Genomic DNA, 23563 nt, shown 5'->3' on the forward strand with positions numbered 1-23563 from the left:
ATTATATCGCCCAGAGTATATCCGGTCTGGGCAAGTCCGAAGATTTCTTGTCCAGTTTCAGGAGGCTGTACAGCCCTTCGGCGCCTGCCCGTGGACACCTGAGGTCCGTAGTGGGCTGTCCGACGGATTACGCCATCACCGATAATGGCAATATTGTCGTCCAGGACGTTTGTGTTACTGCTAGTCAATCGCGCCATCGGAGAAGAGCCGCGTCGGCGACGAGCACCTACTCCACCCAGCATCCTCTCACAGGATCTCGCAGTAACGTTTTTGAACACTTTCTGGTAAATCCTTCGATGTGGACATAATTTTTCATTTAACTTAGAATTGCACACTGCGATCAAACGGCTAATTAGTCACTAAAGAAAAAAATCGCCGTTGGAATGTGCTTTAACTCGAAGCGAGATGCGGTGCGGTTCAAAGTCCGAACAAAACTGTCGGCTTTGGGAAATACGGATGATGGCCCAGCAAGTCAAAAAGCCAATCTGATAGGAACACCTCCCGCAAATGCGATGGCGCCGATAGCACTGGTGACGTGATTGATAAAAGACAACCTTAAAAACTAGCAGCTGGCGGAGGCAATTAGCAGGCGGCAAGCTACCGGGCTACAGGTAAAAACTAGCTCATCCTCTTTATTCTCTTATTTTTTAATACAAAGCCTGCCTTTTCGCCTCAATTGATTCAATGATAAAAAATATTGTTTGTACATTTATGCAAGAAAAATAAATAAAAATCTGCCCGAGGAAAAGTTTTCATTCATCTGACTTATCATTTTAATAAGAATTTTTCTCCATGTATCTTCAATTTAATTCGTTTTGTTTTTAAAATCATTATCTAAATTCGGATACAACAAAATGTATCAAAAAAATTTATTTTCACGAAATTAATTTTTTTTTAAATTTCCACAAGAAGATAAAGTTTACCCCAAGAGGGTACTTCGCGAATATGTCTTTCGTCGCGCAATCCAATAATTTTCTATGACGCCCTAGTCACTCTCGATTCGTACATCCGAAAGCTAACCATGCAATAACAAATAAAAGCAAGTAAATAAGGAATAATTCGCAAAAGGCATTCGATTTAATTTTACATTACTCTTGACTTTAGTTTAAAGCAGTATATCGATCAAAACTATTGAATTGGATTATCTTGCAATTAATTTTACTCCCTACCTTCAATATTAACATACTTTTATGCGCCAGTATAAAAATTCTTTCTTTTAATTGTACTTTCTACCCATTTTAGATGGAAAATCTATTTTAAATTCTTATTATTTCTTATTATTATTACATTCTGATTTAATGGGAACAACATTTGCCGAGCTGTAAATTAGAAACTAATAAGCGAAAAAAAGGAAATATGATTTTTTTTTTTATTATTAATTGGGTGATAAAATTATGCATATTTTGAAACTTTTTGTATTGTAAAAATTACGAACTTGCAACTATATTAATTATTCGTTAACATATTGTACAAAAACCACTTGATGGGGGAAGATATTTTTATTAAATTTTTATTGAAAGAAGAATTAGGCTGTTGAGCTCAAACTTAGACAAACTTTTATTTTTCAAGAAAACTGGCGAATCGAAATGTTTAGTAAATAAAACAAAGCAAGAAAGAAAAGCTAACTTCGGGCGGAGCCGAAGTTGATATACCCTTGCAGTTGTGCCATTTCTGATCGTTCAGTTATATGGCGGCTATTGGATATAGTTGGCCGATCCCGGCCGTTCCGACTTATATACTACCTGCAAGGAAAAAAAGGATGTGTGCAAAGTTTCAACTCAATAGCTCAAAAACTGAGAGACTAGTTTGCGTAGAAACCGACAGACAGACAGACGGACAGACGGACATGCTCATATCGACTCAGGAGGTGATGCTGATCAAGAATATATATACTTTATAGGGTCGGAGATGTCTCCTTCACTGCGTTGCACACTTTTGACCAAAATTATAATACCCTCTGCAAGGGTATAAAAATTGAATTGATTTACTTAAAATATTAGTTTCTTGTGCGGATGAACGAAACCATTTTGAAAAATATGCGATTTTGAATTTTTGGCGCGGTTGTAAAGTCGGACGTACCATTTTTACATAAAAATTAGACCATTATTGCCAGTAAAAATGGTAAAAAAAAAAAATTAACAAAAAAAAAAGAGTTCGTTCATCCGCAAGTATTTAAAGTGTCTTAAAGATATGTGAAAAATTGTATTTGGATCCGAGCATTACTTTTGTGAGTTACGTTTTGCACCGACTTCAAAAAGTTGTTTTGAGAAAAACGCGTCTAAAGTTTTAAAAGCAATTGAAAGTATATGGATAGAAAGAAACTAGAAAATCGGTATCTCAGCAAGTTTTAGTCCGATCAACATGAAACTTTCAAAGGATATTCCTGAGATAATGTTCTATTTTATAAAAAATTCTGAAAAAAAAAATTTTTTGAAGTCTCAAACCATCCTGCCCCCTTAATTAATCTTTTTATGTTAACTTTTATTATATTATTTTATTTTTATTATAACCTTTCAGCGCTTGGTAATTTTTTTTAGACTAAAAAAAGTATTTATGTATATAAAGTATATATATTCTTGATCAGAATGACAAGGAAAACAGAATAAATCATGTCTGTCTGTCTCTTCGAGAGATGTTGCACAGAGCCCTAAAACACTATTAATCAGATAGTATTAAATATATCACTATCGTATGACAACTATGTCCTACTATACAACTATATCAAATGAATCGATTTACATATATGATAACTTATCATTGATAAGTTATCTTCTAGGTTAGCTTCTTTTTGGCACATTGGTTGAGATAACAGGCTTTTATCTTTACAAGCTGTTGTCTTATCAGTCTACTGTCTTACTTACTGTTGTTTTAACAGAATGTCCTCGTACGATTTTATTTAAACAGACTGTTGTCTGAACATACTGTTCATTTAACACAGTTTCTTTGAAAGACACTTTATTTTAGCACGCTGTTGTTTTAACAGTAACTTTAATCTTTTTTTTAAAGGGAGTAAAGCTATTTTCGGTTGTTTATGTTGTTTGTTTTTTATCCTATAACTGAACGATCGGAAAAGCCGTAACTTTGGTGTTTTTGAAGACTATAAAAGGTTGGGTCTTTTTTCAAAATTTTTACTATAAGAACATAATTTTTAATGATGAAATTTTAATAAAGATAACTATATATCAATATCTATATACTATATAAGGACAACTTCTATATCCAAAATGAACCTTCTAAAGTAGATAAGATGAGTGATAAGCTAATAAGATGATCGAACAATAGCAGAATTAGATAATCCCCATAACACTAAAAATATTTTAGTGAGCTGGGGATGCAGAAATTACGCTATTTTGAGACATCGGGTGTTTTCATCGGTTAATTTTTGGAGAGTGATATACGGATTTATAAAAATATTGATTTTTGTAATTTTGCCAAATGTTTGAACCAAAAAATCAATATTTTCTTTCAAAATTAGGAAATGTTGATAGAAAAATGTGTATTTTCAGTCTCAAGGCATAGACAAATTATTCTAATTATCTAATTATTATCTAATTTTCAATCTATAATCTTATGCTGCGTTCAATTTTAACATCCGTTTTTCGAGTAAAATGCGCACAAAGTTTCAAAAGTCCGCCTGGGGCGGACGGCCCAACACTAAATTCAAATTGAGGATCAAAGTTTTTTTCAGCCCAATTTTTGTTCTTCTGCATTCTAGGATAGTTAAAATATGTTTTAATAAAAAAAAATTTTTTTTCGATAGGCAATATTCTTAAATAAATCTTTAAGTCATGAAAAGTAAGGTTACGTTTCGAGTTAGTGTTAGAGTATATTCCTTTAGTGTTAGTATTAGTGTTAGAGTATATTCTTTTACCTACTGTGGTGTTCAATTTATAAACTTTTCTGTTATTTGTAGACGAATATTAAATTTATAGTTAACGCCCTGCTAAGCGCTAAAAATGCTAAGCGCTGCTGAACCTATAATGAAAATTTTGATTTTTAAAGATCCAATTGACGGGAACATTCTTTAGGAACGAATTTCGCATAACGTCAGGTATCGATCGGGTTTCCATCGCAATTCTTCGTAACGGGTTTTGCGCATTGGGGTACCTGGAATAAAAATGGAGTTACCCCGATTAAAGGACTTTTGTTTCGTTCTCTAGTTTTTTTTTCCTTTTTGCTGAAAACTCAGAAACAAATGATGGTAAGACATCATTAAGATAGCAGTCCGCTAGTGGCGACACGCATGCCCTAGCTTGTAGCTAAAAAATTACTTTAAAAAATTAGTAACAACACTATAAAGAGCCGAAGAATTAAAAATTTTGTGTTTTTTTTTTGTTCAATCTGATTGAGTCATATATAAAAAGGTATGAATGAAAGGTATTGTTTTCATTAGATGGATTTTATCCAAACATTTGCCAAAAGTACTAATATTCGACACGTATGTATATTCAGCACGTGCAAAAATAAAAATAATCCATATAAACAGGTCCCGGGTAAGAATATATTTAATAGGTATTTTTTTATACATATATTGCATTTTTTTGTCACCAATTGATATCAGATAGTTTGGGCGTGGCATCCTGGTTCGCCACCGTTATATTACCTCGCCAAGAGGTTTTTTTATTTGATAAATATTAAGAAAATATTCTAGTATCTTTTCATACACATCGAAGTCATCAGATTAGTTTTCTACACGATCTAAGAACTCGTTACAGAAAGTTACAGAAAATATTTAAGTTAAGTAATAGCGTTAAACATACGCATGAAAACACACACGACGGATCAACTAGCTATATTTTCTTTCGTCCGTGTACTTAAAGAAAAGAAATTACAATTATGCAGAATTTCTTTTCATAGTAACAAATAAGAAAAAATGGGCAGCAAGAACCCAAAAGAATTTAAAAAAAAAATTGCAAAAATGCAGGATTTCTTTTCAGAGTTACAGATAAGAAAAAATGGGCAACAACCCACCCAGCAATTAAAGGATTGTCCTAAAAAAAAAGTCATGCCCTGCATTTGTGCAATTGGCATGACCGTAGCTACAGGATTTCTCCAAGGGGGCTTTTGGGGAGTGCCAGACTCTTTTATGTTTTGTGACTTTTATTTTCTTCATAACATGTTATGATGTAATAAAATCCTTAGGACTCCTTAGAAGAAACACGAATGGATTTCTTCTATTTATAAACAATGTGTCGTATTCACAGTCCAGGGATTGCAATAATTCTCCTTTCAATATAATTTTAGTCATTGGTATAATTGATGCGCTGTATCAAATGCATTTTTCATGCTGAAAATAAAAGAAAAATAAGAAAAAGTCTTTGTTAAAAACGAAATAGAAATGCTAATTTCGGTCGTGCTGATTTAATAATTTCCCTTTTCAATAATTTCATCAGATGCACTGTTTTGGTGCACCAAAAGTGTTACACTAAAGTTTATCTTTTATGTCACCATATATATTTATTAATATTTTCCAGTCTCATATAACATTGCCTTTTTGTCTATTTTTGGAAGAAAATTATTAATTTATTATTAATTGTCCAAAAAGTGTTTTCCTTTCGTCTCACAGCTAAACAGATTTACCTTAAAAACTTTGAGGTTGCCTCCGTTCCACATCATTTTCTTCAAAAGTGGATTAAAATGGCATTTTAACTAGACTCTTTTAGAAAAAAGTAATTGGTTTTTTAGGCAACTAATAATTTCACTTGATTAAAGAGCAATTGATTTCTCCATTTTACGGTTAAACACAAAATACAAATCACACTGATTTTAACCCATTTAAAATCCATCAAAGATGATACTTTGGCTTAAGCCCCCTGGGCTCTGACTTTATTATACCCTTGCAGAGAGTATTATAATTTTGGTCAAAAGTGTGCAACGCAGTGAAGAAGACATCTCCGACCCTATAAAGAATATATATTCTTGATCAGGATCACCTCCTGAGTCGATATAAGCATGTCCGTCTGTCCGTCTGTCTGTCTGTCGGTTTCTACGCAAACTAGTCTCTCAGTTTTTGAGCTATCAAGTTGATACTTTACACACATCCTTTTTTTCCTTGCAGGTAGTATATAAGTCGGAACGGCCGGGATCGGTCGACTATATCCTATAGCTGCCATATAACTGATTGATCGGAAATGCCATAACTTTGGTGTTTTTTAAGTTGGAGGGTTGAGACTTTCCACACATGTTATGTTTGACCAAAATATCTTGTCAACAAATTTTCATAAGGATCGGCCGACTTTATCCTATAGCTGCATAGATCGATCGGAATTGGCATAACTTTGATGTTTTTTAAGTTAGAAAGATGAGACTTGGTACAGATTATATTTTTATAATCTGATTTGCCAAATTTCATAAGGATCGGTCGACTATATCTTATAGCTGCCATGTAACTGATTGATCGGAAATGAAAAAACTTTGGGGTTTTTTAAATTAGAGGGTTGGGACTTTTCACACATATTGACCAAAATATCTGCAAAATTTCATAAGGATCGGCCGACTATATCCTATATCTGTCATAGAACGATCGGAATTGGCATAACTTTGGTGTCTTTTAAGCTAGAATGATGGATTCCATTTTGGGCAATCTTATTTGTTCTGCCAAATTTTATCAGGACGACTATATCCTATAGCGGCCATATGACTGAACGGTCGGAAATGGCACAACATAAACTGCAAGGGTATATCAAATTCGGCTCCGTCCGAGGTTAGCTTTGCTTTCTTGTTTATTTATGATAAATGCGCACATACATATATACATTTTCTTTTGTAAGCCATTGTTTTTAAAGAAAACTATTGAAAATAATATTCAATCCGAACTGTAAAATATTATTATGAAAATCCTGCTCGCAAATAAATAAATTTTAATGTTATTAAAATACTATATTATTAATCATGACCAATTATATAAAAAAAAATTGTTCATAAATTAAAAATATTTAAATAAAAATTTGAAAAATAAAATATTATATGAAAGGTATAAATATTTAAAAAATCTTGAATAACAATTTTTTGGAAATGTGGGATTATTTAAAATAATAAAAGCACAGCGAACCTGTTTTAAGTGCGGGAAAACATCCATGTAGGAGCTCGTGGCATATTATGTAATTTTCCATGTAAGTCCAAAATGAAAATCAGATATCTTTAAAACAAGATGAAGCCCAACTACAGATTTAATATTTTAAAATACTGTAGAATTTAAATTTGGGACAGTCACTGAAAATAAAAACATGGTTCAGAATATTCATAATCATATCTAGAAAAGTATATGGTGCAATTAAAAAAAGTATTTCATTTTTAAAAAAATTTAAAATTAAAAAAAAACAGTCTGTTTTTTGGTAAATTTTAATTAAAGATCTAAATTGGTATTATTTTAATTAGAGTATAATTTTTAATCATAGATGCAGACAATGATGATACATACATATTCATATTTGCTTCGAGTTTTTTTAATTTAGATAGTTTTCTTGAAGTTTATATTTTCTTTTAAAACAACACTTTTAACTACTAAATTATTCCCTTCACTGCTTGTGGGTAATTCTATTCAATTTTTTTGTACCTTTCTTTGTTTTATAAAATATTTAAAAAACACGATACAAAATTTGGCTTCTGCTTCGTTTGAACATCAGACACGTTTTGGGGATAAATGTTTACAGGAATGCTTCACTTTGAATTTGAGTGATATATTTATATGTATGTATGTACACTCATACATGTATGTGCGAATGTGAGTATGTATACATTTATGTAGCACGTAAACATGACATCTGATACAGAGTCGCTTTAAAATATTGCCCCATGGCGGGACCGACCCTTATATACCCTTTAAGACATGTATGTATGTAAATATATTTATTCCTTATTCAAAATGAGAATTTTATTTTGATAAGCATTTATCTTTCTCGGCATTTTCTTTTAGCGTTCTCATAAATGCAACAATAACTATATAGAAGCTTTATATAGCAGAAATAAGATAACTTATACAGAACAAAATGTTTCAGGATTCTAAAATACTCTCTTTGAGGGAATACATAAAAGTGACAGATCGGCACTTCTCAAGTAAAGCCACGAAAAAAAATAAACAAAAACGAGAAAATGCTTTTCTGAAATACTGACAAAAATTTTATTTATATAATTTTTTCTTTCCTTTTATGAAATACCCCTATTCTCTCCTAAATAACGTTAAATCGTCCGAAAGATGTACAACAATGTTAAGGACACGATTTATTATTAGTTATTGTATAACTTTCCCAAACTTTTCAAATTAAAATACTTTAAAATATGTGACCTTTATAAAATTTAAACACTTATTTCATTTTATGCGGTTATATTAGAAGTGCGATTTTGAAAGATTTATAGAGATCGTCAGATTAAATTTTAATGTGATTTACTTATTTATTAGATAGGATAGTAAAGCTTAAAATTTTTATACATGTGGGCATTTTCTGGGATCGCGAAAGTATTTACGGTTGCATTTGATGCAAAATAAAACATTACGAAAAATGTTAAACATTTTTTTTCACCTTTGTATTATTTTATTAGCTCTATGTCTAAACTTTAGACTCTAAAGAAAATTGTAGGTTTCATCAAATTTAAATTTTCATAATAATTGAAATATAATACCTTCGCAAGCATACGAATGTTTATTGTTGTAAACTGCAAAAATCTAGTGATTTAAAAAAATATATATTCTAAAGAGATACACTGAAATAAAAAGAGGATACTCTAGCGTTTAATTGAGATTATAAACAGGATCGGCATGATTTGGTCAACAACCTGGCTTGCATTCAATGGAAAGCAAAACAAAACAAATTTTCGTTTCAGTCGCAAACTTACGATTATCACATATGTAGTTAATAAAGCAAATATAAATAACCTGTAAACTGAAATTTTAAAAAATTTTGTTTTAGTATTTTCCTTATGAGACTTATATAAAGGGATTTAGTTTTATTTATTAATTAATTAACTATAATTAAATATACAACTGATCTTTAAACTTCACAGGTCAATATTTCCATTAAAACCACTGACATATGTTATGGAACCACTTGTATTATGAACATTTGGATATTTCTTTATAAGATACCCAACAAAATTTGATAATTTCCTGTCTTCGCCATTCACAATTAAATAAATATAATGTATAAATCAATATTATTTTTAATATAGAAGTAAACATTTTTTCTGGCGGCTATGCTTAATAAAACGTAAGGAAAAAATTGTATTTTTGTATTTTTTAGCAAAGACGGATTTTACTGAATCTTACATTCAGTTATTAAAAACAAAATACCAATTAATCTATCGTAATTTCGCATTTTTTAATTTGGTACCTTTGGTAAATTTTTTTCATTTTAAATCATAAAACCTTAAATTTATATAAATCGAATATAATTTTTTGTGCCAAAATCATATTTAAAAAGCAAGACATGTTTTTATCTAAAAATTCGGGAGAGAAAATTTAAGATATTTAAAAAAGTAAATAATGCGCAAAATACTATCTGCGGTCACACTAAAAATTTTACATTAATACTAGAGATGTACATTGCCTGAGAATGCCCTGAGATATAGTATAAGTGCAAGTCAACTTCATAAAATATTTATAAAAAATGAAATTTTCAAAGAATGTATTAAATGTAAATGTTAAAATTAAATAAATTTGAGCAGATTGCTCCCATTTGATTTGGTATGCGATTTTTTAGTACACGTAAACTATACGCAAACATCAATTTATTGCGCCAAGCATTTCATTGGTGTGGCAACCCTGTCCCGATAAAAGACATCGATAGGAGCACACATAGTTGCACGTTTTCGAGCACGTTAATCGAAGTGGCCGCTCTCAGCAGGCGCAACAAACAAAACAATAAAAAGCCATCACAGCAGGCTGTGTTTTTTACTGATATTGTGGCAGCAAAGTGCCGGAGCTCGGTAATTTTAGACTCACTTGCTTTTGGAACATTACGGAAGTCGGTAAATGAAAAGCATCGTGAACAAAAAACTGGCACGCTGCACGCTGAACGTTCCCCGAATTGTCTAAACACACGGGATCGTTTCACGCGCAAAATATTTTCGCCAGTCTGTCACCTTGGACTTGCACCGCCGTATTTTTAAAGTAAAAGCCGTAGCCAATCGGCGCATCTTAGCGTCAAGAGTAGTGCCGCGCGGGCAAGCTAACGAGCCGAAAAGTTATACAGTTGGCCAGTTGGCAGGTCGGCACTCCGCCGATCCAGGCACCGCATTACCGATAATACAAATTGAAAAAAATCGCCTCTGAGAGGAGACTGACTGTGGCAAAGGCGCGATGAGCGTGGACACGTATGCGCCGAGCTCGGCGCTCTCGTTCCTGGACATGGACGAGAACGAGCTGCTGCCGGGCGCGGACACGCAGCCGACCCAGTATGACTACCGTGACTTCACTATGCCGTCCACTTCGCAGAGCCAAACGCAAGGCGAGCAGCTTGAGCTGCACGTAAGTTTTGCCCACCATTTTTTATTAAAATATCTCTTCTAGATGTACTTGTTCTTCCTGCTTCCCCTCAGCCGCGCCGCTCTGGAGGCGACTCGCACCCTCGCCTTGCCAGCATCACCAATGACCTGGGCGACCTGCAGTTCGAGGAGGAGGACGACGAGGCCGGCAGTTCGTATGTCAAGGAGCTGCCCGCACACGCATGCAAGTACTGCGGAATCCACGACCCCGCCACGGTTGTGATGTGCAACAACTGCAAGAAGTGGTTCTGCAACGGCCGCGGAAGCACTTCCGGGTCGCATATCATCAACCATCTGGTGCGTGCCAAGCACCGTGAGGTGACTCTGCACGGCGATGGTCCGCTTGGCGAGACAATTCTCGAGTGCTACTCGTGCGGCGTGCGAAACGTCTTTGTGCTGGGCTTCATCCCGGCCAAGGCGGACTCGGTGGTGGTGCTTTTGTGTCGCCAGCCGTGTGCCGCTCAGAATTCGCTGAAGGACATGAACTGGGACCAGGAGCAGTGGAAGCCTCTGATCACCGACCGCTGCTTCCTCCCGTGGCTGGTGAAGCAGCCCAGTGAACAAGGCCAGCTGCGGGCGCGCCAGATTTCGGCGGCCCAGATAAACAAGCTGGAGGAGCTGTGGAAGGATAACATCGAGGCCACGTTCCAGGACTTGGAGAAGCCCGGCATCGACTCGGAACCGGCTCAGGTGCTGCTGCGCTACGAGGACGGTTACCAGTATGAGAAGACCTTCGGTCCGCTGGTCCGGCTTGAGGCCGACTACGACAAGAAGCTGAAGGAGTCGGCCACCCAGGAGAACATCGAGGTGCGCTGGGACGTGGGCCTCAACAAGAAGACCATCGCCTACTTCACTTTGGCCAAGACGGACTCCGACATGAAGCTGATGCATGGCGACGAGCTACGGCTGCGGTACGTGGGCGAGCTCTACAACCCGTGGAGCGAGATCGGGCATGTGATTAAAGTGCCTGATAACTTCGGCGACGATGTCGGCCTGGAGCTGAAGACCTCTTCGAATGCGCCGGTAAAGTGCACCAGCAACTTCTCGGTGGACTTCATCTGGAAGTGCACCTCATTCGACCGCATGACTCGCGCTCTCCGCAACTTCGCCATGGACCGCAATTCGGTCTCCAACTACATATATTCTCGTCTGCTGGGCCACGGCCGACCGGACGCCAATGACGAGGTCCTGTTCCGCGGCCCCCAGCCCAAGCTGTACAGTGCTCCGCATCTGCCGGACCTCAACCGAAGCCAGGTGTACGCCGTGAAACATGCGCTCCAGCGACCCCTTTCGCTGATTCAGGGTCCGCCCGGCACTGGAAAAACTGTCACCTCGGCCACAATTGTGTACCAGTTGGTGAAGCAACACGGCGGCACCGTGCTTGTGTGCGCTCCCAGCAACACGGCCGTTGACCAGCTCACCGAGAAGATCCACAGGACCAATTTGAAAGTGGTGCGGGTTTGCGCCAAGAGCCGCGAAGCCATCGACAGCCCCGTAAGCTTCCTGGCCCTGCACAACCAGATCCGCAACATGGAGACCAACTCGGAGCTGAAGAAGCTACAACAACTGAAGGACGAAACGGGCGAACTGAGCTCGGCGGATGAGAAGCGTTACCGCAGCTTAAAGCGCGGCACCGAAAACCAGCTGCTGGAAGCGGCCGACGTCATCTGTTGCACGTGCGTGGGTGCCGGCGATGGGCGCCTGTCCCGCATCAAGTTCACCTCCATCCTCATTGACGAGTCGATGCAGTCAACGGAACCCGAGTGCATGGTTCCGGTGGTGCTGGGCGCCAAGCAGCTAATCCTCGTCGGCGATCACTGCCAGCTGGGACCAGTGGTAATGTGCAAGAAGGCGGCTCGCGCTGGACTCTCCCAGAGCCTGTTCGAGCGCCTGGTTGTGCTGGGCATCCGGCCCTTCCGACTAGAGGTTCAATACCGCATGCACCCCGAACTCTCGCAGTTTCCGTCCAACTTTTTCTACGAGGGATCGCTGCAAAACGGCGTCTGCGCTGAGGATCGTCGCCTCAAGCTGGACTTCCCATGGCCGCAGCCGGAGAGGCCTATGTTCTTCCTGGTGACACAGGGCCAAGAGGAGATCGCCGGCTCCGGCACGTCTTTTCTCAATCGTACAGAGGCGGCCAACGTGGAGAAGATCACGACTCGGTTCCTGAAGGCGGGTATCAAGCCGGAGCAGATTGGTATCATAACACCCTACGAGGGCCAGCGGGCGTATCTGGTGCAGTACATGCAGTACCAGGGCAGCCTTCACTCGCGGCTCTATCAGGAGATCGAGATCGCTAGCGTCGACGCGTTCCAGGGCCGCGAGAAGGATATCATCATCATGTCGTGCGTGCGCTCTAATGAGCGCCAGGGCATCGGGTTCCTGAACGACCCGCGTCGCCTCAACGTGGCGCTCACTCGCGCCAAGTACGGCATCATCATCGTGGGCAACCCCAAGGTACTGGCCAAGCAGCAGCTGTGGAACCATCTTCTGAACTTCTACAAGGACCGGAAAGTGCTTGTGGAGGGGTCCCTGAACAATCTCAAGGAGTCGCTCATCCACTTTCAGAAGCCCAAGAAACTGGTCAACAACCTGAACATCGGCGCCCACTTCATGACCACCATGATTGCCGATGCCAAGGAGGTGATGGTGCCTGGCTCCATATACGACCGGAGCGGGAGCACTGTCTATAGCCAAAGTCGTCAGCTGCCCAACCAGGCGGTCAACGGCGGACAATACGGGAACACCAGTGCCCCTTACGGCGGTTCTCCCCTTGGATATGGCGCCCCAACCTCCGGTTCCATTATGAGCTTCGGCCTGGGAGGAGGATCTGGCGCCGCTGCTGGTGGCAACAACAACTATGGTGCGTCCAACGCCGGCCCCAGTTGGGCGGCTGCCCAACTGCATCACGACTCCATCGGCTACATATCCAATGAGCACGGCGCAGCTGCTCTGGGCAACATGCCCGTGCCCGTGGGAATGTTTATGAACATGAGCAACCTGCCGCCGCGGTTCTACAACCAACACCAGCAGGCTATCATGGCTGCCAAGCAGAACCGGGCCATGCAGCAGCCGGGCAACTTCATGGGCGGCATGGGCGCCAGCGGCGGCTCAATGGGCGGCAACAAGAAGTCCCAGAAGCCGATGAAATCACGGGCGACCGGCGGCCAAATGGGTGGCACTGCGATGATGGGAGGAGCGGGTATCGGCGGACTGGTTGGAGCCGGGGCGTCCGTAACGCCCTTCAGCCAACAGCCTGCACCGCTGTCGCTGCAGATGACCCAGCCAGGCGGCTTCGCTCTTTCCCAGCAGCCGGAGCTGTCGCAGGACTACGGGCAGATCTCCCAGATGGACGGTCTGCTTTCCCAAGATGTGGCCTTTAATGTGGTGAGTGTGTCCCCGTCCACTGGTCTTCTTTAAAGCCTTCTCTAATTCCGCTACTTTTAGTCCGGCGAACGCAGTTTGAACCAATTCTCGCAGCCTTATTGAGAACCCGACCTGGGGGACACCAACTACAAACGATTACAAGCAAAAGCAAAAGCAACCCAGCAAACGAAAATTTATAACAACTCAACTTTGAAGTCATCATCAAGGAGCAGCATCAGCAGGCAGCAGAAACAGAGAAATAGACGCGTAAGGGAGACAGCGATTCTTATGAACACGGAAACGAGTGGGACACAAGACACCAACGGGATGGAGACAGCAGGTGGAGAAAGTGAGGAAGTGTGACAGAGACAGAGACGAGGCGATACTGGGACAATGAGAGGCGGAGTGAAGAGGGAGGTGTGTAGCGGCCACGAATATCTCTCAATGATGGCCGCCATGATGCAGTGCAGCCGCCGCCTAGCCCAGCCTCTGCGGCAACGTGTGCCCCAAACGAAACGCCGAGCCATAACGCCATATAGACATGGCCGCGCAACCAGCCCACGAGTGTGCTCCGGAGGAGTGAGCGCTCACGGTTCAACCAGCCGGACGAAAACGATGCCCCACGGACTTCCACGCGAATTTCGTTCGTTTTGCCAGCCAAACACACCAACTGCAACCGGACCGCAGACGCAATCACTCCCGCCCGAAACACGATCTTCATCTTCTTCTGGCTTCCAGCATCATTGCAGCAGCCAATCTTCAGCTCCAGTTTTCGATTTTTCCCCGAACGGTTTACTTAGATCGACCCTAAGCTGTCTTTAGCATTTGTTACTCAGAACAAACCACAAAAGCCCTACCACTAAATCAAAAAAAAAAAAAAAAAAAACAAAAAACCCAACCCAATTTCAAGATTGGAAATCGCATGGGAACGCTGGCGCCCCCAAAGCGGCTGCATCGTTCCAGCGCATATTGGAAAATTTTAACGAGAAATTGATCAAGAAACGCGTTGTGATCTTCCACCCCAACACCACCCACAGTTCACCGACATACCACCCGAAACCAGCCCATTGCCGGATCTAGGGTCACGATCAGAACAGAAATATATAAATGCAGTTATAGCAGTGTGTTAATTGTTTTTAAAACGATGTGGAAATGGTATACTTTTTCTATATAGTGCGATTTTCTTCCCCACGCTACACTTTAAACAAAATGAAGTTTTTTGATTGAAATTCTGAATAAAGAATTTTATTTTCCCTCGCGAAAATGTTTTACTTAGCATGCCTACTGAAAGAATCGTTTTGGGTTTGAATAAGTGTTAGGTGCCTATTCATTATTAACTTTTTTTTCCCATCTTCCTTAAAATAATCAAAATTAAGTAACTTTTATACCTAGCATGCCGGATGAGATCGTGACGAGTTATTTGAACGCTTGCAATGAATTTTCGAAAGATCTTGTTACATGTAAGGAAAACTGTGTATGAGAATGTAAAAATTAGTCTCAAAAATTCGTCTTCACTTTCTAAGCATTTTATTCGAACGATGTGAAAAAATTTCATTATCAAAGGAAATAAATTCATTAACCACAAATCACCTATTTTTATTTTTGAGGAAGGTATAGATGGTGTTCTTCGGAGTGTAAATTTACATTTCTACACCTTATCCAGACGCTGCATATCCATTATTTTCACCGGTTTTAAGGGCAACTTCGCATCATTCTTGAATGAATAACCTATGGTTGTGGAAAATGGCTTCATATCTCTTATCTTGACGATTCATTTCACAAAGCCTTCTTCTCAAGTCCTTGAAAAAAGCCGCAACGATTCGGGTGAGTTTGTAGTTTATTGAACAGAACCTGGGTGCTTACACTTTTTAGACATTATTCGATTTTTAAAAGGAAATACATACCACATGAGGGACAAAAATCGTACACCTGAGTGGATGTTTACAATGATTGATGGGGTTTAGATAAAACAAAATTTAGTTTTGCGAATGCACCATGACGTTGTATAAATTGTGGAAAAAGATAGCAATTTACAATTTTTCTCAAGATTTCTCTTACTGATTTTGGAACACGAAAATTTGTCAATATCAATTTACAAGGCTTGGCTTTAGGCATTTAACATTTTTGGAGTTTAAAGTAGAATTATTAATCTGCTTTCCTGAGTCTATAAAAGCATCGCACGTACCTGAAAACTTTTGTTACTTCAAATCCATTTCTCTTCCATTGAACGTGTACTCCCAACTGACGCCGCCGGAGCGCCGACTGGAGCGCGAACCCAACTGCAATCTGCATTCTCAAACATATGTTGGGGCTTAGGACGCAACGTGGGGACTTGTCGCCTCACCCAAGCCCAAAGGAATGTCCGAACTGGTTGTACTATCAGTTGATGCGGTGCGGCTCCTGCCATCCAGGTAACTGCGGACATGGCTGTGGTGGGCCTGATGATTGTGCACGGATGCGATGGGCCGGAAGATAGAGGCCAGGTCGAGCGTATTCTCCAAGCGGCGGGCAGAGGTAACGAATATGTACTTGACGCGTTCGAAGGTGGCATAGTCGTAGACGGAGCGAGCCGTGTTGGACAGGTCGAAGGGTTCCTCTATGTTAAGCTCTTTCCATTGGTACACGTCGTTCTTCTGGCTCTTGGCCATCCTGCATGTGGACACGGGCAAGACGCCGCCAGTGCGTATGGAGATCGCATAGTTGCGGAAGCTGCAAAGGATAACAATGAATATGGATGAGGTGTCTGGGCACACAACGCCGCTACTCACTCAAAGTTGCTATAATACTTGAAAAATCCAAGCAGATGCTCCCCGAGAGTCTGAGTGTTATGCGTCTGGTATGGCTCGATGGGCTCTATGAGATCCAGGTCAAGGCAGTCCTGCTGGTCTAGATGGAACTTCTCCGGATAAAGACTGTGCAGACAGGGCAGGACGTGCGGAATGCATCCGTACTGCAGGTAGTGCAGGACCATTAGCACCAGCGAGTAGCTAGAAATGGTCATCCGCTTGGCGTCGTTGATGTCGTGGAACTGGGCCCATAATTTTACAATCACCACCAGAGGTCGAGTCCGCCAATCCACTAGAAATCAAGCAAAACAAGCTATAAATCGGCTACAGTCGCGTTTCCCGACTATATGATACCCGGTACTCCCCTCTTCAACCCAAACCCTTTCTGTCTACAATGGATATTTATAATTTCACTATGATTTCAAATAGATTCTTAGACAGACAGAAACTATAGATTCTTAAAAAAGGTTTTGTTGCATACTTTTGTGTGGTTCAGAACAAGCAACTGAAAAAATCATGCATTCAAAACCTATAACTCTAAAATTTTCGGATTTGGCTGAATATATTGATAGATTAAATATATTATCCTTTCTAAGATATATGTTAGCTATTGAATAGTTCGGCAATAAAAATGTTCTAAGCTGGCTTAATAGCAAGAAACAGTAGGCCACTATAGTTAGCTGCATGTAGGAGTCTACATGCAAAATAACTATATACATACATACAGATAATATACATACATGTATAGTTTATGGGGTCGGAGGTGATTCCTTTCCCTGATACATACACGAACCAAATATTCCCTTGAACTCTACTAGTACCGGGTATAAATTTTTAAAATTAGTCCCCGCTCTCAAATGATTGCTTCAAAATATAAACATTTGCCTGGGAAAATAAATCCAATAACTATTTTAAACAACTCGCTCATGTAATAAAAATATTTTCTTCCGAAAGACGAACTTGTTCAAATACTTACATTGAGCATAAAGTTGAAGCAAATAGGTGTTTTTAATGCCCACACAATTGTTGAAATTTAGATCGACTTCGATGCCATTAAGGATGTCCTTGAATCTGAGTATCGGCACCCTCGCCTCAATCAGATTAAAGTCCTGGAACACCTCTGTAAATGACCATCAATCATCACAAAAACTCCATCACCAATGAACTCCATCACAAAATATCGCTTCTTACCAGTGTCCTTGAGGACCACATTGAACAGGGACAGGATGAGCAGGGCGTCGGTGCGCTTCTCATTATGAAAATGATGCTGCAAGTGCTGCTGGGACTGGTGGCGCTGTGTTGCTTGCTCCGGCAGCAGGCACATGTCGATGTCGGACGAGTCTGTGCCAAAGCCCGTGATGGTCGATCCAACCAGGCAGATGCGATACCGTTCGAACATGGGCTGCTAAAAAAGCCAAAATGGAATTCCTCCAGTTGCTACTATGAAGAGCAACCCAGCTGATACTCACATTCATCCAGAGGAATAAGTAGCGCCAGAGCCGCATCTTGACCTTGAACTTCTTATGGGTCTGCTGAGCATCCCGGAATCTCTTCCAGATCTCCACTGAAAGGTTGTCGTACTTGCACATGCAAACCAGTTGCTCCGGCTGAGTTACGATCTCTATGTTTCGGGCCTGGGCCAAGTAGCGGTCGGGGGGTAGGACCAGGTCGTACCAGGAACCGCCCAAGGCCCCAACCGGCGGGGTCGGCGACGATCCTTGGAGCGACAGCGGGGGGCGTAGTGTTCCATAAGTGGGCATTCCATGTATGTTAATCGGCCCATGTACGCTGGAATGAGAGTGGTGAAGTGGTGGTGGTGGTGGTTGTGGGAGTGGGGAGTGGTATAGGGGCTTCGGGAGAGGTGCCCGTTGGCCATTCATCTCGACCAGGTGGGGTGACAACTGGCCGGGCAGGTGAAAGCCGGCTGTGGGTGACATCGAGAGGTCTCCTTGACCCAAGCTGTGGATGAAGGAATATTTTTTATCTTATTTTTCAGAGAGAGGACGATCCACGACGTACCGACTGCGATTGGTGCAGCTCCAGTGGGAGTCACTGCCCAGGGAGCAGGAGGAAAGCGCTGGCGAGACTGGACGCAGACCAGCAGAGTAAACATCCTTGCCGTGGCTTGAGCTTCCGCTGACACTTGAGCCAAATGAAGCCTGGTAACAGGCTGATCCCGGATGTGTCCATACAGCCGAAGGGGGACCCGATCCTCCCGGGTTGCATCCGTCGCCAAAATGGAAAAAAACTGGCTGTGGCGGCTGTGGGGGTTGGACATTGTTGCTCGGCGGTACCAAGTGGAGTGGTTGCGGGTGAACCTGCTGGTGCTGGTGCGTCAGCATGAAGGGCACCGCTGGCGGATAGCTAGAGTTCGGCACCGAAGACAGATCCCCCGTGCCACTGGCGGCAGCTGCCGTAATCTCCTCATCCAGCTGGGCGCAGCTGATCATGTTTGTGGGCGTGGTGGCCACGGGGGAGAGGACGGGATGCCCACTAATTGGCACCGGCAGAGCGGTCGGCGACGTCACGTACATACTGTGACTGAGAGTGGGAGTCGGTAGGGAACCGGAAACGCGTGCAGAGGCAGTGCCGGCAGAGGACAAGGAACGAATTGGAGGCCCGGCTCCTCCCACAGACGGCGACGTAGAGATGGTCGTCAAGGTGATGCACGGTTTGACCAGCAAAGAGGACTTGCCGCCCAGCTGCTTTGGGCCTGCTGAGGCTCCGGCGGCTAGTCCTGCTGGATCGCCACTGGGCACTGACATGTCCACATTGATGTAGGTGAGATTGTACAGGTTCTGGTGCTCCGCCATGATGGGATGGTAGTGCTGGTAGTATCCACCCTTGCCCTCGCCGCCCTGCATGCGCCGATGCATGGCGTTCAGGTTGCTGCTGCCCAGGATCTCGATGGTGTTCTGCTGCTGCAGTTGGTGGGGATGCTGTTTAAACGCCGCCGTATCGCCGCCTCCACCTGGATACATATGACAAGAGTGTATTATTTTCCGGAAGCCAACGTAACGTATGTGGAACTAATATTTTATAACTAATTAACTCAATTTTAATTTTAAACTAATTTGAACGTCATTGTATTCTCATTTGAAAAAAGTGTTAAAAAAAAAAAAAAACTGGGACTTTTTGGCGACTAATTTATTTTTTGGAATTTTTTATATGTTCTTTATGTTCCAGCTCCTTTGACGATATCGTTACAATGAAGCCAAGTCTCGGTTTCCATTAAAAACGTTAGGTTCAAAGCCGCCTAGGATGGAACATTTCTGAGACATTCTGAGACCTCTTTTCCAGGGACTAAAATCATTTAATGCTTTATAAAATAAATTATGAAATTATGATTATGATTATAATCATTATATCCTTGAAGAGGGTATTATAATTTTGGTCAAAAGTGTGCAACGCAGTGATATTCTTGATCAGGAACACCTCCTGAGTCGATATAAGCATATCCGTCTGTCCGTCTGTCTGTCGGTTTCTACGCAAACTAGTCTCTCAGTTTTAAAGCTAACAAGTTGAAACTTTGCGCACATCCTTTTTTCCTTGCAGGTAGTATATAAGTCGGAACGGCCGGAATCGGTCGACTATATCTTATAGCTGCCATATAACTGATTGATCGGAAATGCCATAACTTCGTTGTTTTTCAAGTTAGAAGGATGGGACTTTTTATGCATTCTAATTTGGCAAAATTTATCCGATCTGCCAAATTTCATAAGGATCGGTCTATATCCTATAGCTACCAACAGTTATAGATCGGAAATGCCATAACTTGGTTGTTTTTTAAGTTAGAAGCAGGGGAGTTTCAATGGATTCCAATTTGGGCAATATAAATCAATATGCCAAATTTCATAAGGATCGGCCGACTATATACGATCTGCTATATATCTAATAGTATAAGATGCGTGGCGCCACCTAGCAAACTGCGACTCAACTGCAAGGGTATATAAACTTCGGTTCCGCCCGAAGTTAGCTTTCCTTTCTTGTTTTTTTCTATAAATAATCATTATTTTTTGATAAATATAATGTAACTTACAAAACAAAACTAAGAAAATAATGATAATTTTTTATTTTAATTATTTTACTCAAAAATAAATCTCAACTGAATTATTCCTCAACAGCCTTATTCCGAAGGATAAAACAAATATATCAGCATGAGCTGAAGTAAAAATATACTTATTATTTTCCAAGTTTTATTTTTGATAAAAAAAAATTTCGATTATTTAAAAATGTTTATTTTTTAACGAAAAATGATGATTATATGTAAACAAAAAAAAATTAAAATTTTAAAATTTATGGGAAATTCATAGATTATCCCTCAAAAAGAAAATTGTTCAATTTTCAATCCTTTTAGAGTACTATAAGTGAATTTCGATTTTTTCGATTGAAAAAAAATCCAAAAGCATTATTTGCCATTGGTTTTTTCTATTAATGTAAAGGAGACTTTTCCGACCACATAAAGCATATATGTATACCCAAACTAATTCGTCAATTTTTTAGAGTGTTTCACACTATTCCTTATGTGCAACGTAGTGAAGGATTCTTCTCCGACCCAATAAAGACATATTGACGCGTTTCCGCAAAGTTATATGTAGAAAAAACTGTAGAAGCTTTTTATCAAAAAAAATGTTGTTAGAAAAGTAATGGCAAAAATATAATTTAACATTTAATTTTAGAGAAACTATAGCGTTTTTAGTTATAATTTTTGGCTGGTTTGTGGCACAACAATTTACTAACAATTTGGCAAAATTTGGAAGATACTCAGGATCACCTCCTAAGTTATTGACCGTCTGTCTGTTTTTACGCGACTCAGTCTTCCAGTTTTAAAGCTGTTGATGCTCGATTATATCCTATAACAGCTCGCTAATATACTCGTTTAAAGATATTTTTTTCCAAATTCCTATATATTATTAGTAATACGAAGATTTTTCATAAAGATCGCCCACCATATCCAATCCCATATATGTATCATTTAAAAAAACCTCTTGACGGTGACGAACCTGCATGCCAAGCCCAAAACATCTGATATCAATTTTGGTTAAGAAAAAATACTATATATGTGTACAAAATTACACATAAAATACTACCTTAACTCGATAGCTTTAAAACTGAGACTAGTTTGCGTAGAAACCAACAGACAGACGGACAGACAGACAGACAGACAGACAGACAGACAGACAGACAGACAGACGGACATGCTTATATCGACTCAGGAGGTGATCCTGATCAAGAATATACACTCATGGACAAAATAATAGGTGTGAATTTTTTTTTTTGAGGATATCGATTTTAATTGATATAAACATAACATATTATGGGAAAACTATACTTTTTTATTATGATCACACTGTTACGATCAATTTTTGGTGAATTCCCGGAAGTCAGAAGCTCTCTAAAGAAAATTGTGGATATTTTATTGCTCAGACTGCAAATTCGCCTGGACAATAAAATAGGTGTGTCGAGCAAAACTTTATTCTAAAGCTAATTATGATAGTTGTTTGGTTGCAGAAGGTAAGGTATTACGATAATTTAACTAAATGGGGACTTAACAATCACTAAAATTGCATTAAATGGGCCGTGGGAGACATTGCAGTGCGGAAAAGAGGAAGCTCATTCGAGGACTCCGAGACGAAGGAAAAACATATAAATCGATTGCTGTTTTAATGAAACGATCTCAGAATTTTGAACCAATGCGTTAAAACCGAAAAAAGTAGGTGAAACTCGGAGAACACCCAAAAAAACATTATCTAGGGCCGATGATCGCATGGTTCAGTTGGTTATACGAGACCCGTTCAAGTCTTCCAGGACGATTTCCAACGAAATTGGAAATATTGTGTCATCACGGACCGTTCGGCGACGTTTGGCAATGTCAAACCTACCAGGTAGGATTGCCCGCAAAGTTCCTTTGCTTCGGCCGAAAAATAAAGAGATGAGGAAACAATTTGCTCTAGATCGTAAAGCCTGGTCAGGACCGGAGGGTGAGAAAAAATGGCATAACATTCTCTGAAGTGACGAAACCAAAATAAATTTATTTGGAAATGATGCTAAAAGGAATGTTCACCGTCCGAAAGGCAAAGAATTTGATCCAAAGTACACCTGTAAGACTGTAAAACATGGAGGTGGTAGCCTAATAGTATGGGGCTGCTTTTCATGCAATGGTGTTGGTCAGATTCATCGCATTGATGGAAAAATGGACAGATTCGTATACAGAGACTTATTGGAGACAGTGATGCTGCCATATTCTAAGGATAATATGCCAATTTTATGGAAGTTCCAGCAGGATAACGACCCAAAACACGCCTCTCTACTAGTCAGGGAGTGGTTTCGTGAGCAAAATGTGGATGTTCTTGAATGGCCGAGTCAATCCCCTGACCTTAATCCCATCGAAAATCTCTGGGGTGAACTCAAAAGAGAGGTAGGAAAGTCTTCTTATCAAAATAAAAACCAACTTTGGGATATTGTCCAAAGAGCATGGTACTCCATCCCAATTGGAACTTGTCGCAATCTGATATCATCCATGCCAAGACAAATGGAGAAAGTTCTCAAAAATAATGGCGAGTATACCGGCTACTAACTGCTACATACTCAACTTAATGTACAAAAAGATCAAAAATAGAGAAATATCCATTTTGTTTAAACGTTTAGTTCCTTACACCTATTATTGTGTCCAGCCAAAAATGTCCAATTTGGGAAAAAATCTACTTCTGTTGTTAATGAAAAGGTTTATAGTATTGTTTCTTTTTTTCTTTTAAAGACAATTAATATAAGTTTAAAAAAAACGAGCTGATTAGAGAAAGCATGACTTAGAAATAACAAGTTAAAAATGAAAAAAAAAACACACCTATTATTTTGTCCATGAGTGTATATACTTTATAGGGTCGAAGATGTCTCCTTCACTGAGTTGCACACTTTTAACCAAAATTATAATA

At 40.2% G+C, this 23563-nt stretch overlaps 3 protein-coding genes and 1 long non-coding RNA gene across 11 annotated transcripts in view; 2 read left to right on the plus strand and 2 right to left on the minus strand.

Moving 5' to 3' along the window:
- The window catches only part of LOC6504257 (voltage-dependent calcium channel type A subunit alpha-1), a 54431-nt gene extending 54174 nt beyond the window's left edge, over positions 1-257 (minus strand). Inside the window, exon 1 of the mRNA XM_014903733.2 lies at positions 1-257. Within this exon, the coding sequence (XP_014759219.1) occupies positions 1-242 (242 nt within the window). The 5' untranslated portion in view covers positions 243-257.
- LOC116655311 lies at positions 136-9229 on the plus strand. Its single transcript, XR_004310440.2, has 3 exons — positions 136-261; positions 326-611; positions 9001-9229. It is a non-coding gene; the product is annotated as an uncharacterized LOC116655311 (long non-coding RNA).
- The window catches only part of LOC6504254 (poly(A) RNA polymerase gld-2 homolog B), a 27882-nt gene continuing 9401 nt past the window's right edge, over positions 5083-23563 (minus strand). For 2 of the 8 annotated variants that reach the window (XM_032452984.2, XM_032452982.2), the window contains exons 5-10: positions 18651-19602; positions 18101-18590; positions 17823-18036; positions 17608-17751; positions 16614-16923; positions 15665-16554 (exon numbers count right to left, since the gene is read on the minus strand). In XM_032452984.2, coding sequence (XP_032308875.1) covers positions 16158-16554; positions 16614-16923; positions 17608-17751; positions 17823-18036; positions 18101-18590; positions 18651-19602 — 2507 coding nt within the window. In that variant the 3' untranslated portion in view covers positions 15665-16157. Of the gene's footprint in view, positions 5288-7051; positions 7213-15664; positions 16555-16613; positions 16924-17607; positions 17752-17822; positions 18037-18100; positions 18591-18650; positions 19603-23563 lie in introns of those variants that run through there. The other 6 variants (XR_006507697.1, XR_004310441.2, XR_004310443.2 and 3 more) reach the window with 6 other exon arrangements.
- LOC6504263 (regulator of nonsense transcripts 1 homolog) lies at positions 9758-15431 on the plus strand. Its single transcript, XM_001967334.4, has 3 exons — positions 9758-10462; positions 10534-13866; positions 13927-15431. Exons 1-3 carry the CDS (start codon positions 10295-10297, stop codon positions 13966-13968), a joined length of 3543 nt encoding a protein of 1180 aa, XP_001967370.1. The 5' UTR covers positions 9758-10294; the 3' UTR covers positions 13969-15431.

Source organism: Drosophila ananassae, chromosome XR, assembly GCF_017639315.1.
Source record: "Drosophila ananassae strain 14024-0371.13 chromosome XR, ASM1763931v2, whole genome shotgun sequence".
Taxonomy (NCBI): Eukaryota; Metazoa; Arthropoda; class Insecta; order Diptera; family Drosophilidae; genus Drosophila; species Drosophila ananassae.